General features: G+C 39.8%; 1 protein-coding gene and 1 long non-coding RNA gene across 6 annotated transcripts in view; one reads left to right on the top strand and one right to left on the bottom strand.

Moving 5' to 3' along the window:
* The window catches only part of LOC140729600 (nuclear receptor-interacting protein 3-like), a 48,067-nt gene that overhangs the window by 15,387 nt on the left and 9,153 nt on the right, over positions 1-23,527 (top strand). For 2 of the 5 annotated variants that reach the window (XM_073049551.1, XM_073049552.1), the window contains exons 4-6: positions 698-837; positions 2,526-2,578; positions 3,611-3,708. In XM_073049551.1, the coding sequence (XP_072905652.1) occupies positions 698-837; positions 2,526-2,578; positions 3,611-3,708 (291 nt within the window). Of the gene's footprint in view, positions 1-697; positions 838-2,525; positions 2,579-3,610; positions 3,709-6,037; positions 15,645-23,527 lie in introns of those variants that run through there. The other 3 variants (XR_012099366.1, XM_073049554.1, XM_073049553.1) reach the window with 3 other exon arrangements.
* LOC140729606 (uncharacterized) overlaps positions 3,910-23,527 on the bottom strand; it is a 32,899-nt gene continuing 13,281 nt past the window's right edge. Inside the window, exon 3 of the long non-coding RNA XR_012099368.1 lies at positions 3,910-4,655. This is a non-coding gene — a long non-coding RNA (uncharacterized lncRNA). The remainder of the gene's footprint in view (positions 4,656-23,527) is intronic.

Raw genomic sequence — 23,527 nt, 5'->3', positions numbered from 1 at the left:
ATCACAGAAATTCTGCTTGGGTAGTCTATTTTGATTATTATTGATACCTACCCTGCTGCTTCCTAAATGTACAATACCTTGCAAAATAAAGGGAAGATGAAAACAAATTAAGTGTTTATTTTTAAAGTATTTGGTTTCTATAAGAGGGCTAAGTGTCAATAAGCCCCATGACTGTATTCATATGTTGAAAATAGGCAATCCTATTCAAAGTTCAAGGTAAATTTATTATCAAAGTACAAATCCTACCTAGTCTGCATTTACAGAAAAAATACAATAGAGTTTTACAATAAACTATACAAAATCTGATAAAGACTGACTAGCAACTAATGTACAAAATAAGACAAACTATGCAAAGAAAAATAATACTGATAACATGAGTTGTAAAGACTCCATGAAAGTGAGTCCATAGGTCATAGGATCAGTTCAGAGCAGTGGTGAATAAACCTTTCCACACTGGTTCAGGAACCTCATGATTGTAGGGTAATAACTGTTCCTGAACGTTGTGGTGTGGGACCTAAGGCTTCTCATGAATTGCGCAGCATTCCAAAATTGTGTAATCACAGATCGTTTTGTTATGAATATTCTTTAATCCTCACTGTTAGAGTATTAACTGTGTTGTTTTACATTAGAATTTAATGAACATATTGTTTTACTCTGATCTTAAAAAATACATTCAAAATCATTATTTTCATCATAGGCTGAAGGAATATGTGAAAACAGACAGGAATGAAATGCAAAAAATGGGAATGCCCTTTCTGTCAAAGGTTATTGGTCAAATGGACAACATTGCAATTTCTGTAGGGCAACTGAATATTAAGTGTTCAGCAGTTGTTGTGGGTAAGTTTTTATACTTGAAAAAATTTATTAAAAAATTATTTCCTAACATATTTTGTGGAACAGATTATATTTTTACATAGGTTCTAAGTTTCTGGTAAATAATTAGCACAGATTGCTGTGAATGGATGTGAAATTATTAATCACATTTACAGTTACCATGGGTAATAATAACAAAAATGAGAGCTCGTAGAACTGAGACATGCACTGAGATTGGATAGAAAGAACATTCATCTTGTCTGACCAACCTGATCACAAGGTGTTCAATGTTCCATTCCTCAGCATGTAGTTCCTGCATCTTAATGAACACCAGATAGTGCACACATTCTTTTGACTGTCTTTGTGTGCTGATAAATGGGAAAATAATGTGAATTTGGAAATTAGTTGATGCTGAATGACAAAGTTTATCATCTACTACTTGAATCAGGTATATGTAGTCTTCCTGAGAACTGCCATCTTCTCCTGCCTCAGCTGGGACTGGAAAATAAAGTAATTGGCACCAGATATCCCTGTAAAACAATTACAGACAACCCCTGGGTTATGGGCTGTTTGAATAATGGAAATTTGCCCTTACAGAATTCATAAATCACTACCCAAAAATTTGAGGTAAAGCATTAAATTCACTCTTATGAATTTTTAAAGGAACTAAATAAACAAAATCCACATTTTAAGCTCACATTTCTTGGCACATGCAAAGATTTGATGACTTCATATTATGGAAAATTGTGAACTGGACAATCCACACCCCAAAATTACAGGGATTAGTGTACAATCTGAGAGAAATTTAGTGAAATGCTATGCTTGTAAACAGCAAGGTTTCAAGTGATAAGTCTCCACTAGCACTGATTAGGGAGTCAGATTCCTGACTATATTCTCTAAGCTGAGCCAAGGTGCAATATCTGCTCAATGACTCTGTCCACTTTCTCAAAAGAAGTCTAAATTTGGTGATTTTTCATTAGAGGTCTGGTATTCATTTGAGTCATGTTTGCATTCCATGTTTTTTATCAATATACCTTGTTATATATTTTTCTGCATGTGTATTAGAAAAGAAGTGATTCATTCTATATCTCAGATCAAAAATTAAAAATAAATATAGCCAACTAATACATACTGTTTGGCTATGGTTCTTGAGGAAATCTAACTCTCCAAAACAGAAGGATTGCAATAAATAGTGAGGAATACATTGTAATCAATGCTGCCATTTACACTGCTAACCTTTCGCTGTTAAGCTAAAATGTTCTATAGAAATCATCTTCTATCACTGAAAGTAAATAGATTAGTTATTAATTTAATGCAAGAAATTGCCTCAATTTAAAACTACAACATTCTTTCTGCTGTACACTCCATTTAATGTGTGGGGAATTTTGTCCTTCAGCTATGCCCAATGAAGACTTAATTTTCAAATTGCATTTGGTAGCCCAATTAGTAATTGATATCAAGAAATTTTATCATCAATGTTTTAATTTTGATAATGAAATATAGACATAAAATGCAAGAAACATGCAGGAGGTCACTCAGCATCTGTGGAGAGAGAAAAAAAAAGTTTCTCTTTAATGATCTTTCATTGAAACTGAAATAAGCAATAACTTTGTGATAATTCTTTGTTCCAGTTCTATATTATTAAAAGGTTTCTACCCAATTTAATGTTGATCAGAATATGTTTCACACTCAATTATCTTTCTCATTAACAGATGATGATAAGAAAATTCTCTCTCTTGGATTGCAGACACTGAGATCTTTGAAGGTAACAAAATGACATTCATTGTGTATATCAGGTTTGGGAAGACATTTTTTGTGCTCTTTTAGCCTTAGGTTGTGATTGCATTGGGTTCTCTGTCCGCAAAGCCCTAAACTAAAAAGATTTTAAGCCCTATCCAATATAGATATCAATGAGTACCCTCACTATAGGAAGGTTATACTGTATCCATTTTCATGGACCAGCTTACCTCCCTGTCTAGTTTCTGTTATGAGATCTAGCTGCTAGTAGTCACTTCTTGAATGGTGGGAGCCTCTCCCTACCAAGGAAGAGATATTTCCAGTTAATGAAGTAGTTTAAAACAGTCTATTTTATTTTAATGATACACATTTATATTCAGACAAATGGTTCTTGACGCACATTTAGCACTCAGAGGACTTGCCATTTATAAAATATTTCTGAATTTCAAAGGATTTCAAAACACAGGTGCAACCCTTATGAACTAAAAGGACATACCAACAAATTGCATATGACTGAGTCATCCATTGCAGAAACTGAAAGCTGCAGAATGAATTCTAGTTCTTCTTCCTGTCACCCCATCTTTCTGTCATTTCTAACAATCCCAATACTTTCTAATATTTATATTGCTTGCTACCAGATGATATCATCTGCATGTGTTATTTGCTGGAACAAAGTAATTTATACAGATGGTCTAAAATTTTCTGAGAACAACAGTGCCTGGTTAATGTAGGCCTATTAACATAGCCCATTGTCATGTGTTTGGCTAGTGCAGTCACTTCACTTTGCAAACCACATCTCTTAGTAGCCAACCCAGATATCCTTTTAACTTCAAACAAATTACTGCTTGCAATTTGTATTAAGAACTGAAGACTCGTTCTTGTTTACAACAAGAAATTGAGCAAGGAATATTCTTAAAAAGTTTAACATTTTAACAAACAATTCTGAAGCTTTGGAAAGGTCCTGTTGCAGTAGTAGAAAGCTGAGGTTAGCAATAAACTTCTCTGGCCCTGGAAAGTGGTCATCCATCACAAAGTTGTGTCTGCTCTGCTTTGTACTTAGTGCATAATAGACATGGAAAAACAATATTTAATTCTTGGAGAGAAGGAGAAAGAGGAGATTCCATTTCTGAATGCTGAGAGCTGTTTGAATGAAGATGGGTAAGTGCAATGAAAGTAATTTAGCTACATTTAGACTAGATTGCTTAAATGTAAAACCGTTTGCTGAATGTATTCTATATTTATATGAAGGATAAGTGTATTTCTAGGATCAAATATTTGGAAGGCTTTTTGCTAGATGAAGAGGATGTGAATTAATTAAATAATCCAAAGTGACAAAAAAATACAGCTGATAGGGACATTGGTGATAAAGTGATAAATGCCACTAGTAGCAGTAATTCTAATAATTATAGAATCTTTTACCAGTTTGTCACCGTGGGTCCATTTATTGGAAAGCCGCTGGTACTGGAAATTTCTGAACTACCTTTCAATGGCAGTAAAACATCCTGGTGTTGTGAAAGTTGCATAAAGTGAGATCCTCAGTCATAGAACCTCATTGTCAGACTTTCCTGTGCTGAAAATGATCAGGTCAGAATCTGTGTGCTGTTCTCCATTGATCTGTTGCCTAATTCTTAATGCTTCCAATTTCATCTCTCACTGCTAGCACCTTTTTCCAACTACATGGCCATGATACTGCTTAATGTATACACTCTGCTGTAAACACACACAATGAAACAAGAAAATAGGAACAGGAGTAGTTCACCCACATCACCAACCTGCCTTGCCATTCAACATGTTTGTGTCATTTCTAGACCAGTTTCCTCTCTGTTCTGTGCCAATTGCTCCTCTTTCAAACATTTATCTGCTTCCTCTTGGTATACCTCCAATGATCCTGCCTTCACAATCTTTAAAGGTAAAGAATTTTATCCTCTGTGAGATGGGCAAGCACTAATTTCTCCAAGAGAGTGGGGGGAACTTGGATAGGCTAGTAAAGAACAGAATCCACACGGAACGGGCTCTTCGTTCTTGGGGTATGAAGACCCACGACAGTCAGGCACTCCTGGCCGGAGGTTTGACAAGGAAATGTCTGGAAAAAAAAACACAGCTGCCTGTACTTCGCAGTACAGGCAAGTACCCATCATTTTTTAAAATTATTATTATAAAGTAGACAGATTAATGAAAATCAAAATAGAACTGCAGTTGCAGGAAATCTGAATTGAAAACAGAAAATAGGCAGCAGATTGAATATACTTTACTGTCTAAGCAGTGCATTAATTCTTGTGTCCAGAGTTTTGGAATTGGTTTAGAAGGCAAGAAGCAGTGTGCTCACCCTACTATATTGTGTATTTAGTGCTACTGCGTCCAGATAAATATCTTAGTGAATGTTCATGACTTTGTTTTATTTAGCCTAGTTAAGCCAGCTTATCTGTGCCATCACCAAACTCCCTATTCCCTTGTCATCAATACTGCCTGGTTGCTCTGAATCTCTTCAACCGCTGCTGAAATCATCCTCCATTCCAATATACTCTTGTGGCTGTCTCTCTGTTTACCTTAAATAAATTTTGGAATTGTCCAAAACATTGCTGTCACTTTTTGAACTTGCACCAAATCATCTTCAGCAAAATATAAATCTGAAAATTCTGATTTCTTCTTGTATCTGAAATTTCCTTAACATTTACAAGCTCCAGGATATGTACAATACTCCAATTCCAACCATGTGCTTATCCCCAGATTTAATGACCCCCATCAATTTGGAACCATGCCTTTAGCTGCCAAGTCTGGATGCTCTGAAATTTGCTCCCAGAGTCTCTGCCTCTCCATATCTCATTTCTCCTTAAGATTTTACTTTTTGACAATGTTTTGGGTCATCTGCTTAATGTTTGACTGGATATCAATTACGTTCCTGTGAGGTATCTTGAAATATTTGCATCCCAAACGTACTAGTTAGGTCATATTTAGCTCCCTGTTGCTGTTCCCAGCTGTGGTCGGTAAAGATTGCATTTGTCATCCTACTAACATTTTACTAACAGGTGACGCTGACAGTCAGGACACTTGCCTGATTGCAAATTAATTATGTAAAATAGTGCATGTGAATATGTTTGTTGTGGGGCATGTTCTACGGATGGGAGTATGTATGCAGATCTTCTTCGTGAAAGAAGAGCTTAAGTGGGCATTCAACAGAAACAATAAAACATAAAGAGCAAATACAAGAGTGCACAATGTAAAACTGCACGCTCCAGAACATTTACCCATGTCCAGAAATAGTTGACCATGCCTCATTGTTCATTATGAACTGAATTTGAAATTCTTAGGAATGCAAATTTGTTTAAAAGTATAACAAGTAAAAAAAAGTATAAAATCAAAGGAATAGAATTTCAATATTAATGTATATGTTCTTTTGTTACTATGATCTTTAACAAAGTTTTCTTAATGGTGTTTCTATTTCTATTATTTTGATAAAAATCAATCATTACTATCTTTTCTAAACCAGCTCTTCTTAAAATACAGACATTGAAATAAGTGACAGAAGTAAACATTCGATTTACAGAAGTGCTCTTCGGTGGTCCATACACAAATATGTCACAACAAGCATCTCGGACTCGAGCCTTCTCCCTGTGCTTTCTCTTCAGTACAAGTGTTCAGAAATAACAAGGAATTTTGTAGCACTTAGATTGTCATTTAATCTTTTCAGTCTTTCACTTCTGAATACAGTATGCAAAGGAAATAACAGAATGAATTTCCAGTGCATTTTGAAAAAGTTATTGACGTTTAGCATTGTGCTAGTTGAGCTTTCCACAGTTGGTATGGAGTTTAAATGCTGTCAGACTCGTGAATTTGCTGTTGCATCTCCACAGTGTAATCTGTTGTAATCTCTGACAATCCCAGCATTTACACTTTGTGAAATTTGTTATTTTCTATAGCATAACAAATAGCTAGTCTGTAATTTTTATATTATATATTTTAAGATACAATTTAAGCATAAAGATCTAATAAGATGTTCAAGTTACAGATGTAAGAACTATACTTGTGTGGAATTAAAATAAAATCATGAAGCCATACCACACAAGAGCAGAATTAGGCCATTCAGCCCATCAAGTCTGTACTGTTATTCACCATGCCAATTTATCATTCCTTTCAACCCCATTCTCCTGCCTTCTCCCCATAACCTTTCATGCCCTGACTAACTCAATGATATGGCCTCCACAGCCGTCTTTCACAATGAATTTGACAGATTCAACACCCAATGGCTAAAACATTCCTTCTCATCTGTGTTCTAAATGGATGTCCCTGTATTCTGAGGCTGTGCTCTCTGGTCCTAACTCGCTTATCCTCTCCACTTCACTCTATCTAGGCCTTTCAATATTCAATAAGTTTCAATGAGATTCCCCCCTCATTCTTCTAAACTCCAATGAATACAGGTCCAGAGCCATCAAACACTCCTTATACTGTACGGCAACCCTTTCATTCCTGGACTCATTCTTCTGAACCTCCTCTGGACCTTCTCCAATGCCAGCACATATTTTCTTAGATAAGGGGCCCAAAACTGCTTACAATACTTCAAGTGCTGTCTGACCAATGCCTTATAAAGCCTCAGTAATACATCACAAACAAGAGAAAATCTGCAGATGTTGGATATCCCTTTGGCATGTCTTGGCCCAAAATGTTGACTGTACTTTTTTCCATAGATGCTGCCTGGCCTGTTGAGTTCCTCCAGCGTTTTGTGTGAATTGCTCAGTAATACATCCTTGCTTTTATACTCTGGTCCTCTCAAAATGAATAGTAACATTGCAGTTGTTTTCCTTACCACTGACTCAACCTGCAAGTTAACTTTGAGGGAATTCTGCACAAAGACTCCCAGGTCCTTTTGCACCTCTGGTTTCTGAATTTTCTCCGTTAAGAAAATAGTCTATGCCTTTACTCCTTCTACCAAAGTGCATGACCATACACTTCTCTGCACTGTATCCATCTGCCATGTAATTGCCCATTCTCCCTATCTGTCCGTCCTTTTGCAGACTCTCAGCTTCCTCAAGCCTACCTGCCCCTCCACCTATCTTTGTATTGCAATAAACACGGCCACAAAGCCATCATCCAAACCATTGATAAATAACATGAAAAGAGGCTGTCCCAATACCGATCTTGTGGAACCTCACTCACTGGCAGACAACCAGAATAGGCCACTGTCACCCATCTCTTTATATATGTGAAAAATCTTTTGATATCTACTTTGATACTATTGGCTAGCTTATCTTCATTTTTCATCTTTTCTCTCCTTTTTGTTGTTTTAAGTTGCCCTCTGGTTTTTAAAAGCTTCCCACTAATGTGTGCTAAACTACATGCCCCCTCTCTTTTGCTTTTATGCTGTCTTTGACTTCCCTGTTGGCCACTGTTGCCTCATCCTCCCTTTAGAATATTTCTTCATCTATGGGATATATCTATCCTGCGCCTTCTGAATTTCCCCCGAGAAACTCCAGCGATTGCTGCAACACTATCGTTGCTAGTATTCACTTCCAATCAACTTTGGCCAGCTCCTCTCTCATGCCTCTGTAATTCCCTTTACTTCACTGTAATAATAATACATCTGGCTTTATTTTATCCCTCTTAAACTGCAGGGTGAATTCTATCATATTATAATCACTGCTTCCTAAGGGTTCTTTTACCGTCAGCTCGCTATCAAATCTGGTTCATTACACAACACCTAATTCAGGATTGCTCTTCCCTACAGGTCTCAACCACAATCTACTCTACAGAACCATCTTGTAGGTGTTTCCTCTCTTGGGATCCAGCACCAACCTGATATTTCCCAATCTACCTGCATATTGAAATCCCATGTGACCATTATAACATTGCCTTTATTACATGCCCTTTCTATTTCCTGTTGAGGTTTATATCCCACATCCTAACTCCTGTTCAGCTCCCTGAGACTGTTCTCTCCCCAACTTTTCCTACGCTACATCAAAGACTGCATTGATGCTGCTTCCTGAACACCTGCAGAGCTGCTGATTTCATCAACTTTGTTTCCAACTTCCACACTGCCCTCAGATTTACTTGGCCCATTTCCGACAGCTCCCTCCCTTTTCTCAATCTCTCTGTGTCAATCCCTGGAGACAGCCTGTCTACTGATGTCTATTATAAACCCATGGACTCTCACTGGACTATACCTCTTCCCACCCTGTTACTTGTAAACATGCCATCCCCTTCTCTCAACTCCTCCATCTTCAGCACATCTGCTCTCAGGATGAGGCTTTTCATTCTAGAATGCAGGCAATGTCCTCCTTCTTCAAAGAAAGGGGCTTCCCTTCCTTCACCATCAATGATGCCCTCAACCACACTCTTCCATTTTGCGCATGTCTGCCCTCAGCCGATCTTCCCGTCAACCCACCAGGGATAGGGTCCCTCTTGTCCTCATCTACCACCCTGCCAGCCTCTGCGTCCAGCACATAATTCTCCATCATCTCCAGCGGGACCAGTGGGATCCCATCACCAAGCACATCCTTCACTCCACAACCCGCCCCCCCACTTTCTGCTTTCCACAGGGATCCCTCCCTACGTGACTCCCTTGTCCATTCATCCCTCCCCACTGATCTCCCAACTGGCACTTATCCTTGCAAGTGGAACAAGAGCTACACTTGCCCATACTCCTCCTCCCTCACAACAATTCAGGGCCCTAAACAGTCCTTCCAGGTGAGGCCACCTGTGAGCCTGCTGGGGTTATCTACTGTATCTGGGGCTCCAAGTGTGGCCTCTTGTCTGTTGGGGAGACCTGACACAGATTGGGAGACCACTTCACCAAGCACCTATGCTCTCTATGCCAGGAAAAAGCAGGATCTCCCAGTAACCACCCATTTTAATTCCACTTCCCATTCCCCTTCTGACATGTCAGTCTGTGGCCTCCTCCATGGCTGGGATAAGGCCACACTCAGGTTGGAGGAACAACACCTTATGTTCTGTTTGGATAGCCTCCAACCTGATGGCCATGAACATCGATTTCTCAAACTTCCAGTAATGCACCCCCCCACCAACTTTCACCACAACATTCCCCATTCCCATTTCTCTTTCTCTCTCCCCCTCTCTCTCTCTCTCTCTCTCTCTCTCTCTCTCTCTCTCACCTTCTCCTTACCAGCCTATCACCTCTCTCTCTCTGGTGCTCCTCCCCCTTTTCTTTCTTCCATGGCCTTCTGTCTCCTCCTATCACATTCCTTCTTCTCCAACCCTGTATCTCTTTCACCAGTCAGCTTCCCAGCTCTTTACTTCACCCTCCTGCCCACCCTCCCCATTTCACCTATCACCCTGTGGTTCTTTCTTCTCTCCCCCTACTTCTTACTCTGACTCATCTTTTTTTCCAGTCCTGATGAAGTTCTTGGCCTAAAAGATCGACAGTTTACTCTTTTCCATAGATGCTGCCTGGCCTACGGAGTTCCTCTAGCATTTTGTGCGTGTTTCTGCTTTTAAAATGCTTCTTATTTATTTGAGAGACCTATACAAAACTGGTTGTCTCTAATTATCAAAGGATGAAGCACTTGCTGTATGGATGAGTCATAAAACACTGGTTGATGTAAGATCACACGGCAGCTGCAGTATTGTTTTTGAAGATGTACAGTCCTCATAGGAGGAAGTGATGTGTCTCTATAACTCTAACATCTGGACCCTGTTAATATAATCAGCACGACTGAAATACATCTAATTGGGAAGCCAACATTGCAGAGTGGTCAATTCTACAACCAGACATCAGCAACTTGTTATCTCTGTCTGATCCTGATCACTAATAGAAATTTATATTTCTTCATAATCTGTAGCGGCCTGCTGGTACAGAATGTTGTCATACAACACTTAACAGTATAAATGGAAAATAAAATTGTCTTCTCCCATGCTACAACCCTCTGGAAAAATCTCTCTCCTCTGATTTTCAATGGTTCAATTTAATATCAGAGAATGTGTGCAGTATACAACCCGAAATCTTAACTCTTCCGATCTCTTATGGATCTGTAAATCTACTAGATTTAATCAGTTCTTGACTGGCCTTGAGCCTTGGAATTTGATCCTTAAATCTCTTTCTGTCTATAGGATGCTTTAATTAAGTTTTAAATCATTTATTCTAACTTCTGTGATGAAGGGACTTGATGAAGGGTCTTGGCCCAAAACATCGCCTGTACTCCTTTTCCATTGATGCTGCCTGGCCTTCTGAGTTCCTCCAGCGTTTTGTGTGTGTTGTTATTCTAACTTCTCATTGAGATTGGAGTAAAATTTGTTTCATGAAACTGCTGTGAAGTGCCTTTGCATGCTTTCTGAAAAGGGTAAATAGAAGTTGTGTTTTTTCATGGCATGGACTTTTTCTGAATTGGGCAGTCATGCTTTGAGAACACATACTTTATATCTACTTGTGTTCCAATATCTGAAGACTTGAGAAACATAGAAAAGTACCTTTTGAATTCCTGGCCTGGATTTTGCAGTCAGCAGTGAGCTAATGGTACTCAGCGTTGATCTTTGCTTTGATTATGTTTGCTCAGTTGCCTTGTGCAATTCCCCTAGCAAGAACTTGGTAAAAACTGAGAAATTTTCACTCTCTCCTTTTGCAGAGCTCTGTAGTGCTGATTTATACAACTGTATAAACAAGTATGACGATTAAGATGAGATGTCCACAAATTCAGACTAAACAGAGAATAATACACTTCCACAAACTAACAATGAGTTATCTAGGGAGAATTACAGCATTTAGAAATCATTTAAAGTTTTGATCACTATGGAAAAGATTTTTAAAAAATACGGATTAACAAACCAGTTAAAATATAATATCTAGGTCTCTCAATATAAATTTTGACAATGAAAATCTTCATCTTTCATTCTACTGCCAAAATTAACAATATTAAATTTATAAGGCATTTATAATTTCTGCGATTTCTCTTGATGAAATGTATGAACCCTAGTTGCTTTTCCTTGTGCAGAATATTTTACCCATATACTACTTCAAAATTATGCCACTGTTTATAAAGTACTTCACAGTAAAAATGGTATGGGTTGAATATTAGGAACCCTGTGCGTGTTTAGCTTGCAAGATTTGTTTTCATCATATTTTAATAATGGAATTCGAATGATACCCTGTAGTTCTCACTTTGAGTTCTAATTTCTATTTCAGAAGCTGGAACTTATAAATCACTGTTAAATTAACCATTACATTTTGGCTTCTGAACTGAAGCATGCTTCTCCCCTTCTCTTTATACTGGTCATTTCACCTCTCCACTCTTAGTCATGATGCAGGGTTTCAACCCTAAACATTTGACAATTCCTTTCATCTGACAGATGACGCTCAGCTGCTGTGTTCCATCCTGCAGTCTCATGTCTCCAGGCTCTTGCCTGCTTTGAGAATCTGAATACTGTACTCAGGCCTCCATTTACCATATCACTATGCATTCTCTTTTCAAGATAGGAAAGATGAGTTAACCCTTTAACAACAAAAAAAAGAGTTCTGCAAATCATTTTACAGGTCTCTGCTGCTGTTGTTTTTACACGTGAACAACTAGAGCTGTGAATGCCCTGTCTTGGAGAGGTAAGGTGATTAATTTTTCAATGTGCTTATGCAGGTTCATGTTCCTATTGTGTGATTGGGAGAATGTTTTCATCCAAGTTAGTCTCCCAGCAACTGGAAAATGTGGCAGTGAAAATAATTGGGAGCTGCCAGCTTACTAGAAAGCTCTTTTTATAGCACTCTGGTTGATCAAAGGAGCAGGATGCACTCATCCACTCTATGGACAGCTTTAGTCTCCTTTTCCCTGATCCGAGCTTCCCCCATGCACTTGTTTTTCTAATTCCGGAAAACTTTCAAACTCTCTCATTGGTTTTCTAGCCTGACATACAAATAAATTAAGAAGGACTATAAATCTGGCAGGAACTCTGCATCCCCGGCTACATTTGGCCTCCTTTCTTCACTTCCCCATTAATACCAGTGCCTTCCTAACATTACATTAAATCAAATGATGTGGCGCTAAAGTCAACTCAGACCATTTAACCAATTGCTAAGTGTTTGCAAACTGTTTCCTTTAACTTTGATTTTGCTAATTCATATTGTTCATAGGGTTATGCACACAGAAACAGATCCTTCAGCCCACTAGGTGTGCACCAGCCATCAACCACCATTTACATTAATCCCATACGAGTCCCACATTCCCATCAACTCACTCATTCAATTTACAGCAGCTAATCAGCCTTCCTTAAGATGTTGTAGGAAACTGTAGCATCTTGAGGAAACCTGCACATTCAAAGGAAGAACATGTAAAGTACCAGAGGTCAGGATTGAATCAAGGCTGCACCGCTATGCCACCCCAAATAGGCTTCCCAAACCACTTCCTTTAAACCACTAAGCATATTCATAATTGGTGTACCTTCCAAACAGCAGAGCACCTTCTGACTTCAATATAACTGAACGAGTTATTTGCAAGCATAAAGGCTTCGTTGCAGGAAGAAGTGCATAATTTATGTTGAGTTAACCACCTTCATCATTGTAATAATGAATGAAGAATTAATTGAGAGTACAAAATTTTGATTGATGTCTTGTTCTCCACATGTACACATTGGATTTGCAATTCTGTTTAATGGTGCTGCATGGATAATGTTTATTATTGGTATTTGACTTAATTAGAATAATTAATTTAAAAATCCAGTCCTTTGATGCAAGTATAATAATTGCTACCTAGTCCATTGCCTGTATTCAAGAAAGAGATTTGCGTGTTATAGTTTCTGAGGTGACATTGGATTGTGTAGAAAGGGAGAGAATTTAAAAGAAGCAAGAGGGGTCAGTCAGCACATTTTGCACGCCACTCTTCCTGAGGAGACACTGGATTGAATTGAAGGAGAGTGAGTTTAAAAAAAAGCCAGCGAGGCATTTGACACATTATGCATGTCACAGTTTCCAAGAAGACTTTGGATTGTCCATAATTAGGCACTTGGCAAGGTGCAATAAAAATAAGTTAGGTTTAAATGGAGCCGCCATTGTGTGAGTGGGCCAGCGTTAGAATGGGGAGTTGGGACTTTGGCTCATTAAGGCTTCAGTGAGGAGAGGAATAGGCTGTAGGTAGAGTTTTTAAATCATTTATCTATTCTTTCTTTCTTATTGCACACTTTAGAGCAGGGGGATGCCAGGCAGGATAGTGGAGTGCTCCTCTTGTAGGATGTGGAAAGGCAGGGAGGCCTCAGGCATCCCTTTCAACTCCCCTGCAAGAGGTGCATCTGCTGCAGTTTCTAACAGACTGCGTTATGGAGTTGGAGCTGGAGCCGGATGAACTCTGGATCATTTGTGAGGCCGAGGGGCTGATAGACAGGGAGGTAGTTACACCCAAAGTGCAGTACACAGGTAAATGAATGACGGGCAGGAGGGGTAAGGGGATAGGCAACCAGTACAAACTACCCCTGTGGTGCAACAGGTGTAGCGCTTTGGATACTGTGTTGGTGCGGGGGGTGGGGAAGTGGAATGACCTAGCAGAGGAAGGCCACAGTGTTTAGGTTTCTGGCACTGAGTCTGGTTCTGTGGCTCGGGGGGGAAGGAGTGAGACGAAGTGAGCTGTAGCGATTGGGGATTATTCATTGGTTAGGGGAACAGAAAGGAGATTGCATAGATGAGAACCTGTTTCCTGCACAGTATGCTGCCTCATGGGTGTCAGGGCCAGGGACATCTTGGATTGAGTCCACAGCACTGTTAAGTTGGGAGGGTGAGTAACCAAAGATCATGGTCCACATTGGTACCAATGACATGGTAGGAGGGGTGACGAGGACCTGCAAAGTGAGTTCAGGGAATTTGGTGCCATGTTAAAGGACAGGACCTCTACGGTTGTGATCTCAGCATTGCTATCCATGCCACATGCTGAGGGCAGAAATAGGAAGATCATACACTTTAACACATGGAGATGGTGCAGGAGGGAGGGCCTCAGATTTCTGGATCACTGGACTCTCTTTCCAGGGAAGGTTGGACTTGTACAGAAGGGATGGTTTGTACCTGAACTGGAGCGGTCTAATATCCTAGTGTGAAGGTTTGCTAGTGCTGCACTTGTGGGGAGGGGTTAAACTAGAATTGCAGGGCGGTAGGAACCAGAGTGCCCGAGCAGATAGTGGAGTGGTTGCAGAGAAGAATGTTGTTAAGCCTACATACAAAGTCAGGAATATAAAGGTTGAGATTAGTGGGACTAATGTTCTGAGCTGTGTATACTTCAATGCAAGAAGTATTGCAGAAAAGGCAGATGAGCTTAGGGCATGGATCAGCATTATGACATTGTAGCCATTAGTGAAACTTGGTTGCAGGAGGGGCAGGATTAGCAGTTTACTGTTACAGGGTTCCATTGTTTTAGATGTGACAGAGTGAGAGGGATTAAAGATGGAGTGTGGCATTACGTTTCAGAGAAAACGTCATGACAGTGCTCAGAAAGGATAGACTGGACAGCTCAAGTGAGGCTTTATGGCTAGAAATGAAGAATAAGAAATGTATGATCATGTTATCGGGGTTGTATTATAGACCATCCAACAGTCCATGGGATCTAGAGGAGCAAATTTGTAGAGAGATCGCAGATTGTTGCAAGAAACATAAGGTTGTGAAAGTATATGATTTTAACTTTCCACGTATTGATTGGGACCCCATAAAGTAAAATGGCAGGATAGGAAAGTGTTTGTCAAATGTGTTCAGGATAGTTTCCTTAATCAGTACACAGAAGTCCCAACTAGAGAGAGCGTGATACTAGATCTCTTGGGTCTGGTACTCTGGTTGAGATTGTAAATTGGAGAGAGGCTAAGTTTGATGGTATCAGAAAAGATCTGGCAGATCTGTCAATTGGGGCAGATTGTTTTCTGGCAAAGATGTACTTTGTAAATGGGAGTCCTTCAAAAGTGAAATTTTGAGAGAGAGTTTGTATGTTCCTGTCAGAATAAAAGGCAAGGATAACAAATTTAGGGAACATTGGTTTTCAAGAGATATTGCGCCCCTAGTTAAGAAAAAGGATAAGGAAATCTGTAGATGCTGAAAATCCAAGCAACATAAAAAAATGCTCAAGGAACTCAGCAGGCCAGGTAGCATCTATGGAAAAGAATAAACAGTCGATGTTTCAGGCCAAGACGCCTTATCATACTGATAAAGGGACCTGATGAGGGGTCTCGGCCTGAAACATCGACTGTTTACTCTTTTTCCACAGATGCTGCCTGGCTTGCTGAGTTCCTCCAGTATTTTGTGTGTGTTGCCAAAAAGGAGGTGCATAGCAGATAGGAACAAATGAGGTACTTGTGTATAGGAAATGCAAAAGAACACGAAGCAATCAGGAGGGCTAAAAGAAGACATCTAGCAGACAAGTTGAAGGAGAATGCTAAGGACTTTTGCAGATATATTAAGAGCAAAAGGATAGCAAGAGTCAAAATTGGTCCTCTGGAAGATCAGAGTGTAAATTATGCATGGAGTTGAAAGAGATGGGAGAGATTTTAAATGGATTTTTTTTTGCATCTGTATTTATTCAGGAAACAATCTATAAGTGGTCATGGACCCTATACAGATTATAGAGGAAGAGCTGTTTGCTGTCTTCAGTCAAATTAGGATAGATACAGTATAACCCCAGGATGGACAGGTGTTCCCTCAGACCCTGTGGGAGGCTGGAGCAGAAAGTGCAGGGGGCCTAGCAGAGATATTCAAAAATCCTTAGCCACAGGTGAGGTGCCGAAAGATTGGAGGACAGCTAATGTTGTTCCATTGTTTAAAAAAGGCTGTAAGAATAAGCCATGAAATTACAGGCTGGGAGTCTGACTTAAGTTGAGGGAAAGTTATTGGAATATATTCCAAGAAACCGGATATAAGTACTTAGATAGATGGGGAGTGGTAGTGATAGTCAACATGTCTTTGTGTGTGGGAGGTCATGTCTAAACAATTTTATAGTTTCTCGAGGAAATTACCAGGAAAGTTGATGAAGGCAAGGCAATGGATGTTGTCTACATGGACTTTATTTAGCAAGGACTTTGACAAGGTCCTGCATGGGTGGTTGGTCAAGAAGGTTCAGGTGCTTGGCATTCAAGATGAGGCAGAGAATTGGATTAGAGATTGGCTTTGTGAGAGAAGCCTGTGAATGGTAGTTGATGGTTGTCTCTCTGACTGGATGCCTTTGACTAGTGGAAAGCCACAGAGATCGATGCTGGGTCTGTTGGTGTTTGTCATCTATATCGACAATTTGGATTATAATATGGTAAACCGGATCAGCAAGTTTGCAGATGACTTCAAGTTTGAGGGTATAGTGGAGAGCAAGGATCTTTACAGCAGGATCTGGAAAGATGGGCAGAAAAATAGCAGGTGGAACTTTATGCCAACAAGTATGAGGCATTGCATTTTGGAAGGACCAACCAGGGTAGGTCTTACATGGCGAGTGGTAAGGCACTGAGGCGTGTAGTAGAACAGAGAGATCTGGGAATACAGATGTATCATTCCCTGAAAGTGGCATCACTGGTAGATAGTGTTGTAAAGAAAGCTTTTGGCACATTGGCCATAAATTAATGTACAAACGTTTGTATTAAGTACCGGAGTTGCGATGTTATGTTGAAATTGTATAAAATGTTGGTGAGGCTTAATATGGAGTATTATGTGCATTTTGGTTACCTCCATACAGAAAATATGTAAAGATGATTTAAAGAGTGCAGAGAAAATTCAGGATGTTGCTGGGATGCGAGGATCTGTGTTATAGAGAGAGGTTGAATAGGTTAGAACTTAATTCTCCAGAATGTGTAGAAGATTAATGGGAGATTAGATAGAGGTACAGTATACAAAACTGAGGGGTATAGATACGGTAAATGCAAGCAGGCTTTTTCCACTGAGGTTGGGTGAGACTACAGCTAGAGATAGGTGATGCACCATCAATAAGTCTCGGAGACGTGAGGCGAGATAAAGGCTTTTATTGGCTGGAAGAAAGAACAAGCAGCAATTGACCACCACACTACATCCTGGAGACTGAGGCCAGGGCTCAGGCTCCAATCGCCTTTATACTGGGGTCAGTGGGAGGAGCCACAGGAGCAGTCAGCGGGGGGGGGGGGGGGGGGGGCGTGTCCAGACAGGTATATGTAGTTCACCACAATAGGTTAAGGGTGAAAGGTAAGGGGAACACGAGGGGAACTTAATTCAGTGGATGGTGAGTGTGTGGAACAAGCTGCCACTCCAAGTGGTGGTTCTGTTACAGTATTTAGAAGAATGTTGGATAGGTACTGTATATGGTTGGAGGAATATGAAGGGTGCTGGTCATCACAGACGAGATGGGCCAAAGGGTTCTATGACTCTGACTCTATCCAAACCAGTTTGGCTACTCATTCACAGATGGTGACAGATCCAGAAACAAAACACTGCCTTTTCTTGACAGGAGTCAGCATCATCCTTGCCCCTTCCTGTCATCCTATCACAGCATCACCATGGCAACTAGACACATTTGCCCTTCAACCAGGCCATCATAATCCACATAGGTTTTTCTCTTCCCAATTAAATCAGGAACTTCTTGAGTCACAGTATTACCCTCTGCCCTAGCCAGCTGTCACGCTTTGTTTGCCCACTTTTGATCTTGTTTTTATTCAGTCGGGTTTTCTCTCTACATTATTTCACCAGACCAAATTGATAATGGCTTGCACTTCCGTGGTTTTTCACAGCTATTTCCAATTCAACCACACCATAGCTGTGGAGAATACCATGCATCCACTAAAGAGGAGATTCCACTGCCCCCAGCAGGTGCAGAGACTTTAGTGTGCTGAGAAAGAGTAGCCAAGTGACCCTGAGGAAGTATACCTAGAAGACAACCAGAATAAGAGTAAGAGGAAGATGAAGTGGGGCACTCAAATGGGTAGCAGGTCATCTTTTCAGACCAGGGGATGACCTGGTTTAACACATTGAGAGTCACTGGTAATGGGGCCCCGCTGTCCTCACTGCTTAATTTTCTGTGCAACCTGAGGAAGACTGCACTCGCACTGAATGGCTGTGCGAATGGGCAGATATGTGTCTCTGCTCCTGAGTGCGAGAGATTAGTTCACATTTGCCACACAGCAACATGAGTAGGAGAGTGATCTACTCACACATAGCACGCAGGAGAACAATCGCCTTGAATGCAGTGTCTATTTGAAGAGAACATCCAGCTGATGTTCAACACGTTTTGTCTGGGGAACTGTGAGCTGTTCCAATCTGCTCACAGGTTGTACTACTTTGTTTACTGAGGGTATCGAGCTATTCCATAGTCATATATGGCTGTTCCTTCAGAACTTTGAGCTGTCCCTGTGTGGCAGAGACCAAACCTAATGTTGGATGAATGAGAAACAGATGTTATGTGTCTATATCTCCATCTGAAGCAGTAAGAGCAGTGTGATGGGTTGATGCTAAAACCTCCAAGAGAATACACAGAATGGAGGACGAGGTCTTCTGGCTCCACGCAATCTCCTATGAAATCTTAGTGATGGACACCTTCATGCTCCTCATCATTTCCTTCTTTAATGTAGGCAGGTCTGGCAGACACCTGCATCAACCTGTTCATCCAAAAACATCCCAATTGCGCTCCTCTTCAAAACGCTCTCAGGAAGTATTGTGCATGAACACCTTAGACAAGTCTCCATCATAGATTTCCTATAATTCATGCCAGACTCAGCCTGAGGGTGTCTGGTGCCTCCCCCCCCCCCATGAATAACCAACTATTCTCAGCCCTCACAATGCCATTCTTTGAAGTGATGTGAGTGCTAGGAGGGATCCCCATCCACTGCATCCTCTCCTGTTATTCTGGTAAAAGGAAAGCAGTGGGCCTCTCCTTGTATCTTGAGAACACAAGAGTATTGCACTTCTGCGCTGCATCCAAAACAAATTGTTTGCTGCTCCATATTCCAGCATCTGTAGTCTCTTGTGTCACCGAAGTCCCTGGTCTTTGATTCCTTAGTTACAGGAATATGACCGACCTTGTTGTTCTACCCAGGGTGTTCATAATTTTATACATTTCAGTTAAGTTTCTCCCAGTCTCCTCTGTTTCAAAGAGAAGATCTACAGCCTAAAAATTATTTCTCCCAGCTAAAAGTTTCTCATCATCACAACATCCACTTAAACCTCCTTTTCTAGTGTATCACATCTTCTGTAATATGGTGGCCAGAACTCTACCCAGTCTGAAAGCAATGAAATCATCACAGTCCATTTTGTTTTTTTTACTTGTTACTGTAATACTTTTTGTGAGGTGTAATTAATGGTTCCAGAGTGTGGTCACTACGCTACAGAAAGGATGTGATTGCACTGGAGAGAAAGCACAGGAGATTCTCTAGGTAGGATCTCTAGGATGTTCCTTAGTTTGGAGGACTTCCATTATGGAGAGATAATGAGTAGGCTGGGCTTATTTTTCTTGGAGTGAAGGAGGCTGTGGGGTGATCTGAAAGAAGTCAATAAAACATGAGGAGCATAGATACTGTAGAAAATAATTTTTCTCATGGTGGGGGTATTAAAAACAAGAAAGCACAGGTTAAAAGTGAGGAAGGAGTTTTAAGGGGGATCTGAGGGGTGTGTTCTTTTTAACAGTGATTTATATCTATAATTACTGTTTTTATAAGGCATTTAGATAGATACATAAATAGACAAGGTAGGTATAGAAATGGGAATTGGGACTAGTTTAAATGGACAAAAGTTTGGCATAAATGTGATGGGCTGAAGGACTGTTTCTGTGCCATACAACTCCTGGTGCTAATTCAAACAGTATTCAAAACAGTTGTTGTCCCTTTAAGATAAACTACCAGTTTCTTTGTTATTAATTATTAATAATTAATTCTACCCTGAGAATTGGGAGCCATGACACTTCTATGGCCAAAAACCTGAGCATTGAAAATGGTGATTCAGCGAAGGTTAAATGGACTATATAAATTGACCACATGTAATGGAAAAGCAGGTTACACTATATAAATGTATTACTTCTGTTTTTCATGCATTTGTGAAATGTAATTAACATCTTTGAAAATGAATCCGGTATTTACTTTTGTCCATTATTCTGATATTCAGGCCTAGTGGAAACAGTGTTGTACCTGTGTTCATGTTTTGTGCCTGTATATTTGTACCTACACATCAATCAGTTTAGTAAATCTTCTTTGGCAGTCTGTCAGGATCGAGGATGAATTGCTTTTATTCCAGTTTTGTGGGTCCTGACTTGGCTAATGAGGCCAAAACAGACTCTTCCACTGTTGGGCCAGAGGTGGATGATGGGCTAAGCAGGTGAATAGCTGGTCAAGTGCTGCATTCATTCAATATCATCGTGAATATTCTTAAGTAGTCACGTGCTAGATTCCCACACGTCAGTGGGAATGATTAATTTCTTCAAGGAGTTTTGAGAACTTCCTTGAATAATTTTTCTTGTCTGGTAATTCCTTCACATGAGAGAGTTTGTTATGCTCTGTTATGCAGTGAAGATATGTTGATTGTGCCAGTGGGTGGATGGAACTCACTGGGATTCAGGGAGCCTGACGGTGACTTCCCCTGTAAACAGCAGCAGGGAGACTCATCTGTAATTACCACAACCAGTCTGCATTCTTGAAAGAAGTCATATTTATAACATCTGAGGTCACCTAGTATATCCTCCTCTTGCCAGACATGACAATAGATAAGGGATTTGCTATTGAAGCTTTTCATCACAGCATAGGATTTCAGCAGGGATACCATCGGCTCCTGAGGTCTTGTTGCTTTTCAGCTGAGATATGGCATAGGGGTATTAATCTGAGGCTCTGCTTAAATTATCCTTATCGCTTGTGATAAGTCAAATTCACAGCAGATGGGATAGTCAAAATTATACTGATATGGCAACATGAAGAAAATACAGAATTTTGCTCTTTGCACTGATTATGCAGCGCATCTACTATCACTTGTGGGAGGACTGTATGGTTTTCAGCTTGATGTGCTTGAGCAGAATACGTTCTGTGACAACTTTTCATTTATTTTAGTTATAACACCAAATAAATCTATAGAATGCAGTTGAAACCATAGTTAGTCACATTTTTGCTTGCAGTAAATAAGATTATGAGCCGGCTGGTGGCGTAGTGGCATCAGTGCCGGACTTCGGAGCGAAGGCTCCTGAGTTCAAATCCAGCCAGCTCCCTTGCACGCTTTCCATCCATGCTGGGTTGAGCGTCAAACCAACAACTCGGCCTCGTAAAAATAAGAAAGCCTGCTTAAAAAAAACGCCATCATACGGTGTCCCAATGACTCCACTCGGAGTTAAGGGTTGGAAAAAAAGATAATGGTTTAAGAGAGTTTCCCTACATAAGTCACCCCAAATCCAATCAATATAAGAGTCAATGGCAGAGTGTAACTACAACCCAAGCTGCAGATTAATGTTTACGATTATTTTTTGTATTTTTTAATGTTAGTCTTTTCTAGCCATTTAAAAATGTATTTTGTGTATATATCTCTTCTTTGTACCTGCTAATGTCCTGTGATTTTATTTTGTATAGAAAAATATAACATCTTTTCTATGTTAACTGTTCTTAGAAGTAATATTTCTGTAATTCAGTTAGATTATGTTTTTTTTTTAAAAAAAACAAATCTGTTCAAACAGTGCTGTGTTTTAATCTCTGGTCTGTAAAATCAAAGGATTCTGGAAGTGAATTAAAGTTATTTTACAGGAGTAACAAATTGGTTGGTTTAATTCATTTTCATTCATTAATATAATGACTTGAAAGTCAGGAGCAATATTAACACATACTGCATCCACTACCATTTAATAACTACAGTTATTAGCTTGGGACATGTTTGGAAATACAAAACTGAAAATGCTTGTGACCACAGCTAAAAGCTGTTTTATGTCATAGGTTATAAATACCTGAAGATGTACGTATACATTGAAATTGTCTGCACTTTTGGGTAGGTTTGCAGATGTTATCTAGCATTATTGGAAAAGGCAAATTTGATTTCAGCAATACCTGCTCCCTGCACTAAATATTACAAGAACAGCATAACCAAGAAGCTGCTTAAAAATCTGAACTAATGCCCATTAGTTCTGTGGTTGACAGCAGAACAAATTGAAATGGGACGGCTTTGTGGAGTCGGTTTACATCATTTCACGCTCAGTTCAGAACAATTTGGCATTGGTAACTTTTTTTTACCAGAGTCTAAAGAAAATAATGCATTGCCAAGATGTGTTCACTTGTGAAACAACCCAAAGCTTAATGATGCTCCTGCACAAGATGAATTAGATTTTCATATTCAGTAGAAAAGAGGATTAACTTCTTCTGGTAAAATACTTTTTAGGAGTTAACAAAGATGCCAAGGAAATATCTTTTCACTTTTTCACTATATTTAAGGGAAAGAATCTGCATCTATAGCCTGCCTTCCATAACCGCAGGACATCCCAAAGCAATTTATGGCTTTATGACCACTGAGGTAGAATCATTGGCACATTGTGATAGCTGTAGGGTAAAAACAGCCATCATAGAATAGAAAGGACAGTTGATTAAGTCTAACAGATATTTGTAAGTCACAACATACAAAGGTTGTTACTAGTCAGTGAAGTAAAAACTGGATAGTGATCACATTTAATTGAAGAAAGTGTTTATTTCCAGGATCAATAGATCAGAGTTCTGAATTGGGTATTGTTTAAAAAAGCTACTCATGACAATTAAAATTCTGTAAAAATGATATAACGTAAGACTGGGACCAAAACAGCTTGAGATAAGGGTTGCATGATTCTCACATTTATTTAGGCTGCGGCAATGAAACTGGCTCAAGATGATATGAGCAGATGGGAGATTTTTAAAAAAGGAATGAATGTAGAATTGATGTAAACGGGAGGTTGATGGTTGGCACAGACCCAGTGGGCTATAGGGCCTGTTTTTATGTTGTATCTCCATGACTCTAAAATATCAGCATGATCGAATGGTACAGCGGACTTGATGGGCTAAATAACCTAATTCTGCTCCTATATCCTATGGTCTTGGATATCCAAAGACAGCTAGGGCATCAACAACAGGCAGAAGAGCTGCCTGTTACTATGATAAT

This window comes from Hemitrygon akajei, chromosome 6 (genome assembly GCF_048418815.1).
Source record: "Hemitrygon akajei chromosome 6, sHemAka1.3, whole genome shotgun sequence".
In the NCBI taxonomy this organism is placed as follows: domain Eukaryota; kingdom Metazoa; phylum Chordata; class Chondrichthyes; order Myliobatiformes; family Dasyatidae; genus Hemitrygon; species Hemitrygon akajei.
The sequence above is the reverse complement of the archived record's forward strand: the minus strand, read 5'-3'. Positions and strand labels throughout refer to the sequence as shown.